Source organism: Chanodichthys erythropterus, chromosome 16 (genome assembly GCF_024489055.1).
Source record: "Chanodichthys erythropterus isolate Z2021 chromosome 16, ASM2448905v1, whole genome shotgun sequence".
NCBI classification, from domain to species: Eukaryota; Metazoa; Chordata; class Actinopteri; order Cypriniformes; family Xenocyprididae; genus Chanodichthys; species Chanodichthys erythropterus.
Window position 1 is genome coordinate 7,647,658 of NC_090236.1, and position 12,989 is coordinate 7,660,646.

The window sequence follows — 12,989 nt, forward strand, 5'->3', positions numbered from 1 at the left end:
TTGCAATTATTAGTATAATTGACCAAAAAACAGACTATTACTGCATAATTTTTATGTAAATTCAGATATTCTATATGAAGAGTCAGGAAAACATTGAAATTGAGTGATTGATGTGATTTAAGAAACAGGTTTCACAATTCTTTAAAGTGAGACAGGGATAGCTGCAGGTTGGAGTAATGGGCGTTTCGAAAGGTGAATTGGTACAACAGAAACTCACCCCTAGCCCTACCCCACACCCTGACAGACAGCTTTTACAACCAATGATAAAGACCTTTCTCCACACCCTTTACTCACATCTGCAGATGCCCACACTTGTAAAAACTCACAGAAGCTGAACTCCCCAACACGGTTCTGCTATTTGACCACTAGAGGGCAGTTCATGATAATATGTGACAAAATGTACAATGGCACTGGTGCTAGACTGTGCATCAACGAAGAAGTAATTACAGAATTTGTAAAAAAAAAAATGCTTGAATTAGTTGACCCGTTTTATGATAAATCAGACAGCACTAGACCCAAACAAATTTTCTTTTTGTTTTCACACCACCATTCTCAAATTATTTACCATCATCTTCACTTACAGCATCAACAGCCTTGCCACTATTTTCAACACCCCAATGGTCTTCATCACCAACCCCACCATCATCACAGACCTCACCACAGTCATCATCCTCACCAACCATGATGCCATCTTTACCATCTTCACCATCTATGTCACCAACCAGATCCTCTTCATCTTCAACAAGCTCAGCAGAATCAACATTATCATCCACACCATCATCATCACCAATGTCACCATCTTCTTCAAACTCAACACAACCTATGTCGTACTTACCATGTTTAACATCACCAACTATGCAGCCATCTTCACCATCATCACCAACCACAACACTGTCATCAACAACCACATTTCCATCTTCTTCACCATCATCACCAATGTCACAAACTTCTTCATCCTCACCATCATCATCACCACTGACCTCACCACCATCCTCCTCTATATCATACACATCATTAACATCTTCATCATCCTCAGCCCCATCATCATCATCATCATCATCATCATCACTACCACCAACTTCACTCCAAACTTCATTATCATCAACCCAAACAGCAAAGCCTTTAATATCAGCAACCTCTAAATCATCTTCCTCATTTTTACCATCATCAGCAAACTCACAGCCTTCATCACCAACATTAACTTCATCAACGACATCTTCAAAACCATCATCTATGCCATATTCATCATCTTCAACATCTTCGCCAACATTACCAACATCTTTACTATCATCTATACCATCCTCAGCACCCTCTTTATCAGTCTCACTATTGTCGTCAACAACATCACCTTCCTCAATACTATCAACAACACCATCTTCATCAGTCCCAATATCATCATCAATCTTGCAGCCTTCATCACCATCCACACCATCTTCATCACCAATATTAACATCGTTATCAACATCTTCAATACTATCAATAACACCATCTTCAGTTTCACCATCATCAGCAGCACCATCTTCTTCAAACACACTATTGTCATCATCATCTTCTTCTTCTTCTTCAACACTACCATCTTCACCATCTTCATCACCAACAATAACATCATCAAAAACATTTTCAACACTATCATCTCCACCATATTCATCATATATAGCACCATCTTCATCAGTCCCACTAACATCATCATCATCATCAACAACAACCCCAGTAGCACAGTCCTCACTATCAGCAACCTATACATCATCTTCCTTATCTTTACCATCATCAGCAAACTCACAGCCTACATCATCATCCCCATCTTCAACACCAATTTTAACATCATTATCATCATCAACGTCTTCAATACTATCTTCCACAGCATCCTCCTCATATTCACCATCCTCAGCACCATCTTCATCAGTCCCACTATCGTCATCATCATCTTCTTCAATGTTATCATCTACACCATTTTCATCACCAAAATTATCAGCACAATCATCTTCAACCCCACAATCTTCATCATCAATCTCAACATCACCACCTGCACCAACTACAACATCCTTATCATCATCATCATCATCATCAATAACCTCATTATCAGGTGACTATTTTAACTATTTGAATATATATTTTTAGTAATTTATTGCAATTATTAGTATAATTGACCAAAAACAGACTATTACTGCATATTTTTTATGTGAATTCAGATATTCTATATGAAGAGTCAGGAAAACATTGAAATTGATTGATTGATATGATTTAAGAAACAGGTTTCACAACTCTTAAAAGTGAGACAGGGATAGCTGCAGGTTGGAGTAATGGGCGTTTCGAAAGGTGAATTGGTACAGCAGAAACTCACCCCTAGCCCTACCCCACACCCTGACAGACAGCTTTTACAACCAATGATAAAGACCTTTCTCCACACCCATTACTCACATCTGCAGATGCCCACACTTGTAAAAACTCACAGAAGCTGAACTCCCCAACACGGTTCTGCTATTTGACCACTAGAGGGCAGTTCATGATAATATGTGACAAAATGTACAATGGCACTGGTGCTAGACTGTGCATCAACGAAGAAATAATTACAGAATTTGTAAAAAAAAATGCTTGAATTAGTTGACCCGTTTTATGATAAATCAGACAGCACTAGACCCATACAAATTTTCTTTTGTTATCACACCACCATTCTCAAATTATTTACAATCATCTTCACTTACAGCATCAACAGCCTTGCCACTATTTTCAACACCCCAATGGTCTTCATCACTAACCCCACCATCATCACAGACCTCACCACAGTCATCATCCTCACCAACCATGATGCCATCTTTACCATCTTCACCATCTATGTCACCAACCAGATCCTCTTCATCTTCAACAAGCTCAGCAGAATCAACATTATCATCCACACCAACATCATCACCAATGTCACCATCTTCTTCAAACTCAACACAACCTATGTCATACTTACCATCTTTAACATCACCAACTATGCAGCCATCTTCACCATCATCACCAACCACAACACTGTCATCAACAACCGCATTTCCATCTTCCTCACCATCATCACCAATGTCACAAACTTCTTCATCCTCACCATCATCATCACCACTGACCTCACCACCATCCTCCTCTATATCATACACATCATTAACATCTTCATCATCCTCACCCCCATCATCATCATCATCCTCACTACCACCAACTTCACTCCAAACTTCATTATCATCAACCCAAACAGCAAAGCCTTTACTATCAGCAACCTCTAAATCATCTTCCTCATTTTTACCATCATCAGCAAACTCACAGCCTTCATCACCAACATTAACTTCATCAACGACATCTTCAATACCATCATCTATGCCATATTCATCATCTTCAACATCTTCGCCAACATTACCAACATCTTTACTATCATCTATACCATCCGCAGCACCCTCTTTATCAGTCTCACTATTGTCGTCAACAACATCACCTTCCTCAATACTATCAAAAACACCATCTTCATCAGTCCCAATATCATCATCAATCTTGCAGCCTTCATCACCATCCACACCATCTTCATCACCAATATTAATATCGTTATCAACATCTTCAATACTATCAATAACAGCATCTTCAGCTTCACCATCATCAGCAGCACCATCTTCTTCAAACACACTATTGTCATCATCATCTTCTTCTTCTTCAACAATACCATCTTCACCATCTTCATCACCAACAATAACATCATCAACAACATCTTCAACGCTATCATCTCCACCATATTCATCATACATAGCACCATCTTCATCAGTCCCACTAACATCATCATCATCAACAACAACCCCAGTAGCACAGTCCTCACTATCAGCAACCTATACATCATCTTCCTTATCTTTACCATCATTAGCAAACTCACAGCCTCCATCATCATCCCCATCTTCAACACCAATTTTAACATCATTATCATCATCAACAACGTCTTCAATACTATCTTCCACAGCATCCTCCTCATATTCACCATCCTCAGCACCATCTTCATCAGTCCCACTATCGTCATCATCATCTTCTTCAATGTTATCATCTACACCATTTTCATCACCAAAATTATCAGCACAATCATCTTCAACCCCACAATCTTCATCATCAATCTCAACATCACCACCTGCACCAACTACAACATCCTTATCATCATCATCATCATCAATAACCTCATTATCAGGTGACTATTTTAACTATTTGAATATATATTTTTAGTAATTTATTGCAATTATTAGTATAATTGACCAAAAACAGACTATTACTGCATAATTTTTATGTGAATTCAGATATTCTATATGAAGAGTCAGGAAAACATTGAAATTGATTGATTGATATGATTTAAGAAACAGGTTTCACAACTCTTAAAAGTGAGACAGGGATAGCTGCAGGTTGGAGTAATGGGCGTTTCGAAAGGTGAATTGGTACAGCAGAAACTCACCCCTAGCCCTACCCCACACCCTGACAGACAGCTTTTACAACCAATGATAAAGACCTTTCTCCACACCCATTACTCACATCTGCAGATGCCCACACTTGTAAAAACTCACAGAAGCTGAACTCCCCAACACGGTTCTGTTATTTGACCACTAGAGGGCAGTTCATGATAATATGTGACAAAATGTACAATGGCACTGGTGCTAGACTGTGCATTGACGAAGAAATAATTACAGAATTTATAATCCAAAAAAATGCTTGAATTAGTTGACCTGTTTTATGATAAATCAGACAGCACTAGACCCATACAAATTTTCTTTTGTTTTCACACCACCATTCTCAAATTATTTACCATCATCTTCACTTACAGCATCAACAGCCTTGCCACTATTTTCAACACCCCAATGGTCTTCATCACTAACCCCACCATCATCACAGACCTCACCACAGTCATCATCCTCACCAACCATGATGTCATCTTTACCATCTTCACCATCTATGTCACCAACCAGATCCTCTTCATCTTCAACAAGCTCAGCAGAATCAACATTATCATCCACACCATCATCATCACCAATGTCACCATCTTCTTCAAACTCAACACAACCTATGTCGTACTTACCATCTTTAACATCACCAACTATGCAGCCATCTTCACCATCATCACCAACCACAACACTGTCATCAACAACCGCATTTCCATCTTCCTCACCATCATCACCAATGTCACAAACTTCTACATCCTCACCATCATCATCACCACTGACCTCACCACCATCCTCCTCTATATCATACACATCATTAACATCTTCATCATCCTCACCCCCATCATCATCATCATCATCCTCATCCTCACTACCACCAACTTCACTCCAAACTTCATTATCATCAACCCAAACAGCAAAGCCTTTACTATCAGCAACCTCTAAATCATCTTCCTCATTTTTACCATCATCAGCAAACTCACAGCCTTCATCACCAACATTAACTTCATCAACGACATCTTCAATACCATCATCTATGCCATATTCATCATCTTCAACATCTTCGCCAACATTACCAACATCTTTACTATCATCTATACCATCCTCAGCACCCTCTTTATCAGTCTCACTATTGTCGTCAACAACATCACCTTCCTCAATACTATCAAAAACACCATCTTCATCAGTCCCAATATCATCATCAATCTTGCAGCCTTCATCACCATCCACACCATCTTCATCACCAATATTAATATCGTTATCAACATCTTCAATACTATCAATAACAGCATCTTCAGCTTCACCATCATCAGCAGCACCATCTTCTTCAAACACACTATTGTCATCATCATCTTCTTCTTCTTCAACAATACCATCTTCACCATCTTCATCACCAACAATAACATCATCAACAACATCTTCAACGCTATCATCTCCACCATATTCATCATACATAGCACCATCTTCATCAGTCCCACTAACATCATCATCATCAACAACAACCCCAGTAGCACAGTCCTCACTATCAGCAACCTATACATCATCTTCCTTATCTTTACCATCATCAGCAAACTCACAGCCTCCATCATCATCCCCATCTTCAACACCAATTTTAACATCATTATCATCATCAACAACGTCTTCAATACTATCTTCCACAGCATCCTCCTCATATTCACCATCCTCAGCACCATCTTCATCAGTCCCACTATCGTCATCATCATCTTCTTCAATGTTATCATCTACACCATTTTCATCACCAAAATTATCAGCACAATCATCTTCAACCCCACAATCTTCATCATCAATCTCAACATCACCACCTGCACCAACTACAACATCCTTATCATCATCATCATCATCATCATCATCAATAACCTCATTATCAGGTGACTATTTTAACTATTTGAATATATATATATTTAGTAATTTATTGCAATTATTAGTATAATTGACCAAAAACAGACTATTACTGCATAATTTTTATGTGAATTCAGATATTCTATATGAAGAGTCAGGAAAACATTGAAATTGATTGATTGATATGATTTAAGAAACAGTTTTCACAACTCTTAAAAGTGAGACAGGGATAGCTGCAGGTTGGAGTAATGGGCGTTTCGAAAGGTGAATTGGTACAGCAGAAACTCACCCCTAGCCCTACCCCACACCCTGACAGACAGCTTTTACAACCAATGATAAAGACCTTTCTCCACACCCATTACTCACATCTGCAGATGCCCACACTTGTAAAAACTCACAGAAGCTGAACTCCCCAACACGGTTCTGCTATTTGACCACTAGAGGGCAGTACATGATAATATGTGACAAAATGTACAATGGCACTGATGCTAGACTGTGCATCAATGAAGAAATAATTACAGAATTTATAATCCAAAAAAATGCTTGAATTAGTTGACCCGTTTTATGATAGATCAGACAGCACTAGACCCATACAAATTTTCTTTTGTTTTCACACCACCATTCTCAAATTATTTACCATCATCTTCACTTACAGCATCAACAGCCTTGCCACTATTTTCAACACCCCAATGGTCTTCATCACCAACCCCACCATCATCACAGACCTCACCACAGTCATCATCCTCACCAACCATGATGCCATCTTTACCATCTTCACCATCTATGTCACCAACCAGATCCTCTTCATCTTCAACAAGCTCAGCAGAATCAACATTATCATCCACACCATCATCATCACCAATGTCACCATCTTCTTCAAACTCAACACAACCTATGTCGTACTTACCATGTTTAACATCACCAACTATGCAGCCATCTTCACCATCATCACCAACCACAACACTGTCATCAACAACCACATTTCCATCTTCCTCACCATCATCACCAATGTCACAAACTTCTTCATCCTCACCATCATCATCACCACTGACCTCACCACCATCCTCCTCTATATCATACACATCATTAACATCTTCATCATCCTCACCCCCATCATCATCATCATCATCATCATCATCCTCATCCTCACTACCACCAACTTCACTCCAAACTTCATTATCATCAACCCAAACAGCAAAGCCTTTACTATCAGCAACCTCTAAATCATCTTCCTCATTTTTACCATCATCAGCAAACTCACAGCCTTCATCACCAACATTAACTTCATCAACGACATCTTCAATACCATCATCTATGCCATATTCACCATCTTCAACATCTTCGCCAACATTACCAACATCTTTACTATCATCTATACCATCCTCAGCACCCTCTTTATCAGTCTCACTATTGTCGTCAACAACATCACCTTCCTCAATACTATCAACAACACCATCTTCATCAGTCCCAATATCATCATCAATCTTGCAGCCTTCATCACCATCTACACCATCTTCATCACCAATATTAATATCGTTATCAACATCTTCAATACTATCAATAACACCATCTTCAGCTTCACCATCATCAACGGCACCATCTTCTTTAAACACACTATTGTCATCATCATCTTCTTCTTCTTCAACAATACCATCTTCACCATCTTCATCACCAACAATAACATCATCAACAACATCTTCAACGCCATCATCTCCACCATATTCATCATACATAGCACCATCTTCATCAGTCCCACTAACATCATCATCATCAACAACAACCCCAGTAGCACAGTCCTCACTATCAGCAACCTATACATCATCTTCCTTATCTTTACCATCATCAGCAAACTCACAGCCTCCATCATCATCCCCATCTTCAACACCAATTTTAACATCATTATCATCATCAACAACGTCTTCAATACTATCTTCCACAGCATCCTCCTCATATTCACCATCCTCAGCACCATCTTCATCAGTCCCACTATCGTCATCATCATCTTCTTCAATGTTATCATCTACACCATTTTCATCACCAAAATTATCAGCACAATCATCTTCAACCCCACAATCTTCATCATCAATCTCAACATCACCACCTGCACCAACTACAACATCCTTATCATCATCATCATCATCATCATCAATAACCTCATTATCAGGTGACTATTTTAACTATTTGAATATATATTTTTAGTAATTTATTGCAATTATTAGTATAATTGACCAAAAACAGACTATTACTGCATAATTTTTATGTGAATTCAGATATTCTATATGAAGAGTCAGGAAAACATTGAAATTGATTGATTGATATGATTTAAGAAACAGGTTTCACAACTCTTAAAAGTGAGACAGGGATAGCTGCAGGTTGGAGTAATGGGCGTTTCGAAAGGTGAATTGGTACAGCAGAAACTCACCCCTAGCCCTACCCCACACCCTGACAGACAGCTTTTACAACCAATGATAAAGACCTTTCTCCACACCCATTACTCACATCTGCAGATGCCCACACTTGTAAAAACTCACAGAAGCTGAACTCCCCAACACGGTTCTGTTATTTGACCACTAGAGGGCAGTACATGATAATATGTGACAAAATGTACAATGGCACTGGTGCTAGACTGTGCATCAACGAAGAAATAATTACAGAATTTATAATCCAAAAAAATGCTTGAATTAGTTGACCCGTTTTATGATAAATCAGACAGCACTAGACCCATACAAATTTTCTTTTGTTTTCACACCACCATTCTCAAATTATTTACAATCATCTTCACTTACAGCATCAACAGCCTTGCCACTATTTTCAACACCCCAATGGTCTTCATCACCAACCCCACCATCATCACAGACCTCACCACAGTCATCATCCTCACCAACCATGATGCCATCTTTACCATCTTCACCATCTATGTCACCAACCAGATCCTCTTCATCTTCAACAAGCTCAGCAGAATCAACATTATCATCCACACCATCATCATCACCAATGTCACCATCTTCTTCAAACTCAACACAACCTATGTCATACTTACCATCTTTAACATCACCAACTATGCAGCCATCTTCACCATCATCACCAACCACAACACTGTCATCAACAACCGCATTTCCATCTTCCTCACCATCATCACCAATGTCACAAACTTCTTCATCCTCACCATCATCATCACCACTGACCTCACCACCATCCTCCTCTATATCATACACATCATATCTTCATCAATCATCATCATCATCATCATCATCACTACCACCAACTTCACTCCAAACTTTATTATCATCAACCCAAACAGCAAAGCCTTTACTATCAGCAACCTCTAAATCATCTTCCTCATTTTTACCATCATCAGCAAACTCACAGCCTTCATCACCAACATTAACTTCATCAACGACATCTTCAATACCATCATCTATGCCATATTCATCATCTTCAACATCTTCGCCAACATTACCAACATCTTTACTATCATCTATACCATCCTCAGCACCCTCTTTATCAGTCTCACTATTGTCGTCAACAACATCACCTTCCTCAATACTATCAACAACACCATCTTCATCAGTCCCAATATCATCATCAATCTTGCAGCCTTCATCACCATCCACACCATCTTCATCACCAATATTAACATCGTTATCAACATCTTCAATACTATCAATAACACCATCTTCAGCTTCACCATCATCAGCAGCACCATCTTCTTCAAACACACTATTGTCATCATCATCTTCTTCTTCTTCTTCAACACTACCATCTTCACCATCTTCATCACCAACAATAACATCATCAACAACATCTTCAACGCCATCATCTCCACCATATTCATCATACATAGCACCATCTTCATCAGTCCCACTAACATCATCATCATCAACAACAACCCCAGTAGCACAGTCCTCACTATCAGCAACCTATACATCATCTTCCTTATCTTTACCATCATCAGCAAACTCACAGCCTCCATCATCATCCCCATCTTCAACACCAATTTTAACATCATTATCATCATCAACAACGTCTTCAATACTATCTTCCACAGCATCCTCCTCATATTCACCATCCTCAGCACCATCTTCATCAGTCCCACTATCGTCATCATCATCTTCTTCAATGTTATCATCTACACCATTTTCATCACCAAAATTATCAGCACAATCATCTTCAACCCCACAATCTTCATCATCAATCTCAACATCACCACCTGCACCAACTACAACATCCTTATCATCATCATCATCATCATCAATAACCTCATTATCAGGTGACTATTTTAACTATTTGAATATATATTTTTAGTAATTTATTGCAATTATTAGTATAATTGACCAAAAACAGACTATTACTGCATAATTTTTATGTGAATTCAGATATTCTATATGAAGAGTCAGGAAAACATTGAAATTGATTGATTGATATGATTTAAGAAACAGGTTTCACAACTCTTAAAAGTGAGACAGGGATAGCTGCAGGTTGGAGTAATGGGCGTTTCGAAAGGTGAATTGGTACAGCAGAAACTCACCCCTAGCCCTACCCCACACCCTGACAGACAGCTTTTACAACCAATGATAAAGACCTTTCTCCACACCCATTACTCACATCTGCAGATGCCCACACTTGTAAAAACTCACAGAAGCTGAACTCCCCAACACGGTTCTGCTATTTGACCACTAGAGGGCAGTTCATGATAATATGTGACAAAATGTACAATGGCACTGGTGCTAGACTGTGCATCAACGAAGAAATAATTACAGAATTTATAATCCAAAAAAATGCTTGAATTAGTTGACCCGTTTTATGATAAATCAGACAGCACTAGACCCATACAAATTTTCTTTTGTTTTCACACCACCATTCTCAAATTATTTACCATCATCTTCACTTACAGCATCAACAGCCTTGCCACTATTTTCAACACCCCAATGGTCTTCATCACTAACCCCACCATCATCACAGACCTCACCACAGTCATCATCCTCACCAACCATGATGCCATCTTTACCATCTTCACCATCTATGTCACCAACCAGATCCTCTTCATCTTCAACAAGCTCAGCAGAATCAACATTATCATCCACACCATCATCATCACCAATGTCACCATCTTCTTCAAACTCAACACAACCTATGTCATACTTACCATCTTTAACATCACCAACTATGCAGCCATCTTCACCATCATCACCAACCACAACACTGTCATCAACAACCGCATTTCCATCTTCCTCACCATCATCACCAATGTCACAAACTTCTTCATCCTCACCATCATCATCACCACTGACCTCACCACCATCCTCCTCTATATCATACACATCATTAACATCTTCATCATCCTCACCCCCATCATCATCATCATCATCATCATCCTCACTACCACCAACTTCACTCCAAACTTCATTATCATCAACCCAAACAGCAAAGCCTTTACTATCAGCAACCTCTAAATCATCTTCCTCATTTTTACCATCATCAGCAAACTCACAGCCTTCATCACCAACATTAACTTCATCAACGACATCTTCAATACCATCATCTATGCCATATTCATCATCTTCAACATCTTCGCCAACATTACCAACATCTTTACTATCATCTATACCATCCTCAGCACCCTCTTTATCAGTCTCACTATTGTCGTCAACATCATCACCTTCCTCAATACTATCAACAACACCATCTTCATCAGTCCCAATATCATCATCAATCTTGCAGCCTTCATCACCATCCACACCATCTTCATCACCAATATTAATATCGTTATCAACATCTTCAATACTATCAATAACACCATCTTCAGCTTCACCATCATCAGCAGCACCATCTTCTTCAAACACACTATTGTCATCATCATCTTCTTCTTCTTCAACAATACCATCTTCACCATCTTCATCACCAACAATAACATCATCAACAACATCTTCAACGCTATCATCTCCACCATATTCATCATACATAGCACCATCTTCATCAGTCCCACTAACATCATCATCATCAACAACAACCCCAGTAGCACAGTCCTCACTATCAGCAACCTATACATCATCTTCCTTATCTTTACCATCATCAGCAAACTCACAGCCTCCATCATCATCCCCATCTTCAACACCAATTTTAACATCATTATCATCATCAACAACGTCTTCAATACTATCTTCCACAGCATCCTCCTCATATTCACCATCCTCAGCACCATCTTCATCAGTCCCACTATCGTCATCATCATCTTCTTCAATGTTATCATCTACACCATTTTCATCACCAAAATTATCAGCACAATCATCTTCAACCCCACAATCTTCATCATCAATCTCAACATCACCACCTGCACCAACTACAACATCCTTATCATCATCATCATCATCATCAATAACCTCATTATCAGGTGACTATTTTAACTATTTGAATATATATATTTTAGTAATTTATTGCAATTATTAGTATAATTGACCAAAAACAGACTATTACTGCATAATTTTTATGTGAATTCAGATATTCTATATGAAGAGTCAGGAAAACATTGAAATTGATTGATTGATATGATTTAAGAAACAGGTTTCACAACTCTTAAAAGTGAGACAGGGATAGCTGCAGGTTGGAGTAATGGGCGTTTCGAAAGGTGAATTGGTACAGCAGAAACTCACCCCTAGCCCTACCCCACACCCTGACAGACAGCTTTTACAACCAATGATAAAG

General features: G+C 38.8%; 1 protein-coding gene across 1 annotated transcript; it reads right to left on the reverse strand.

Annotated features, from left to right (window-relative positions):
• Positions 1-3,842: 3,842 nt before the first annotated feature.
• On the reverse strand, positions 3,843-5,882 carry LOC137003166 (coiled-coil domain-containing protein 1-like). The gene is made up of 2 exons (XM_067363217.1): positions 4,796-5,882; positions 3,843-4,132 (listed from the first exon to the last, which is right to left on the reverse strand). The coding sequence occupies exons 1-2, from the start codon at positions 5,880-5,882 to the stop codon at positions 3,843-3,845; spliced, it is 1,377 nt and encodes a 458-aa protein (XP_067219318.1).
• Between the last annotated feature and the right edge of the window lie 7,107 nt (positions 5,883-12,989).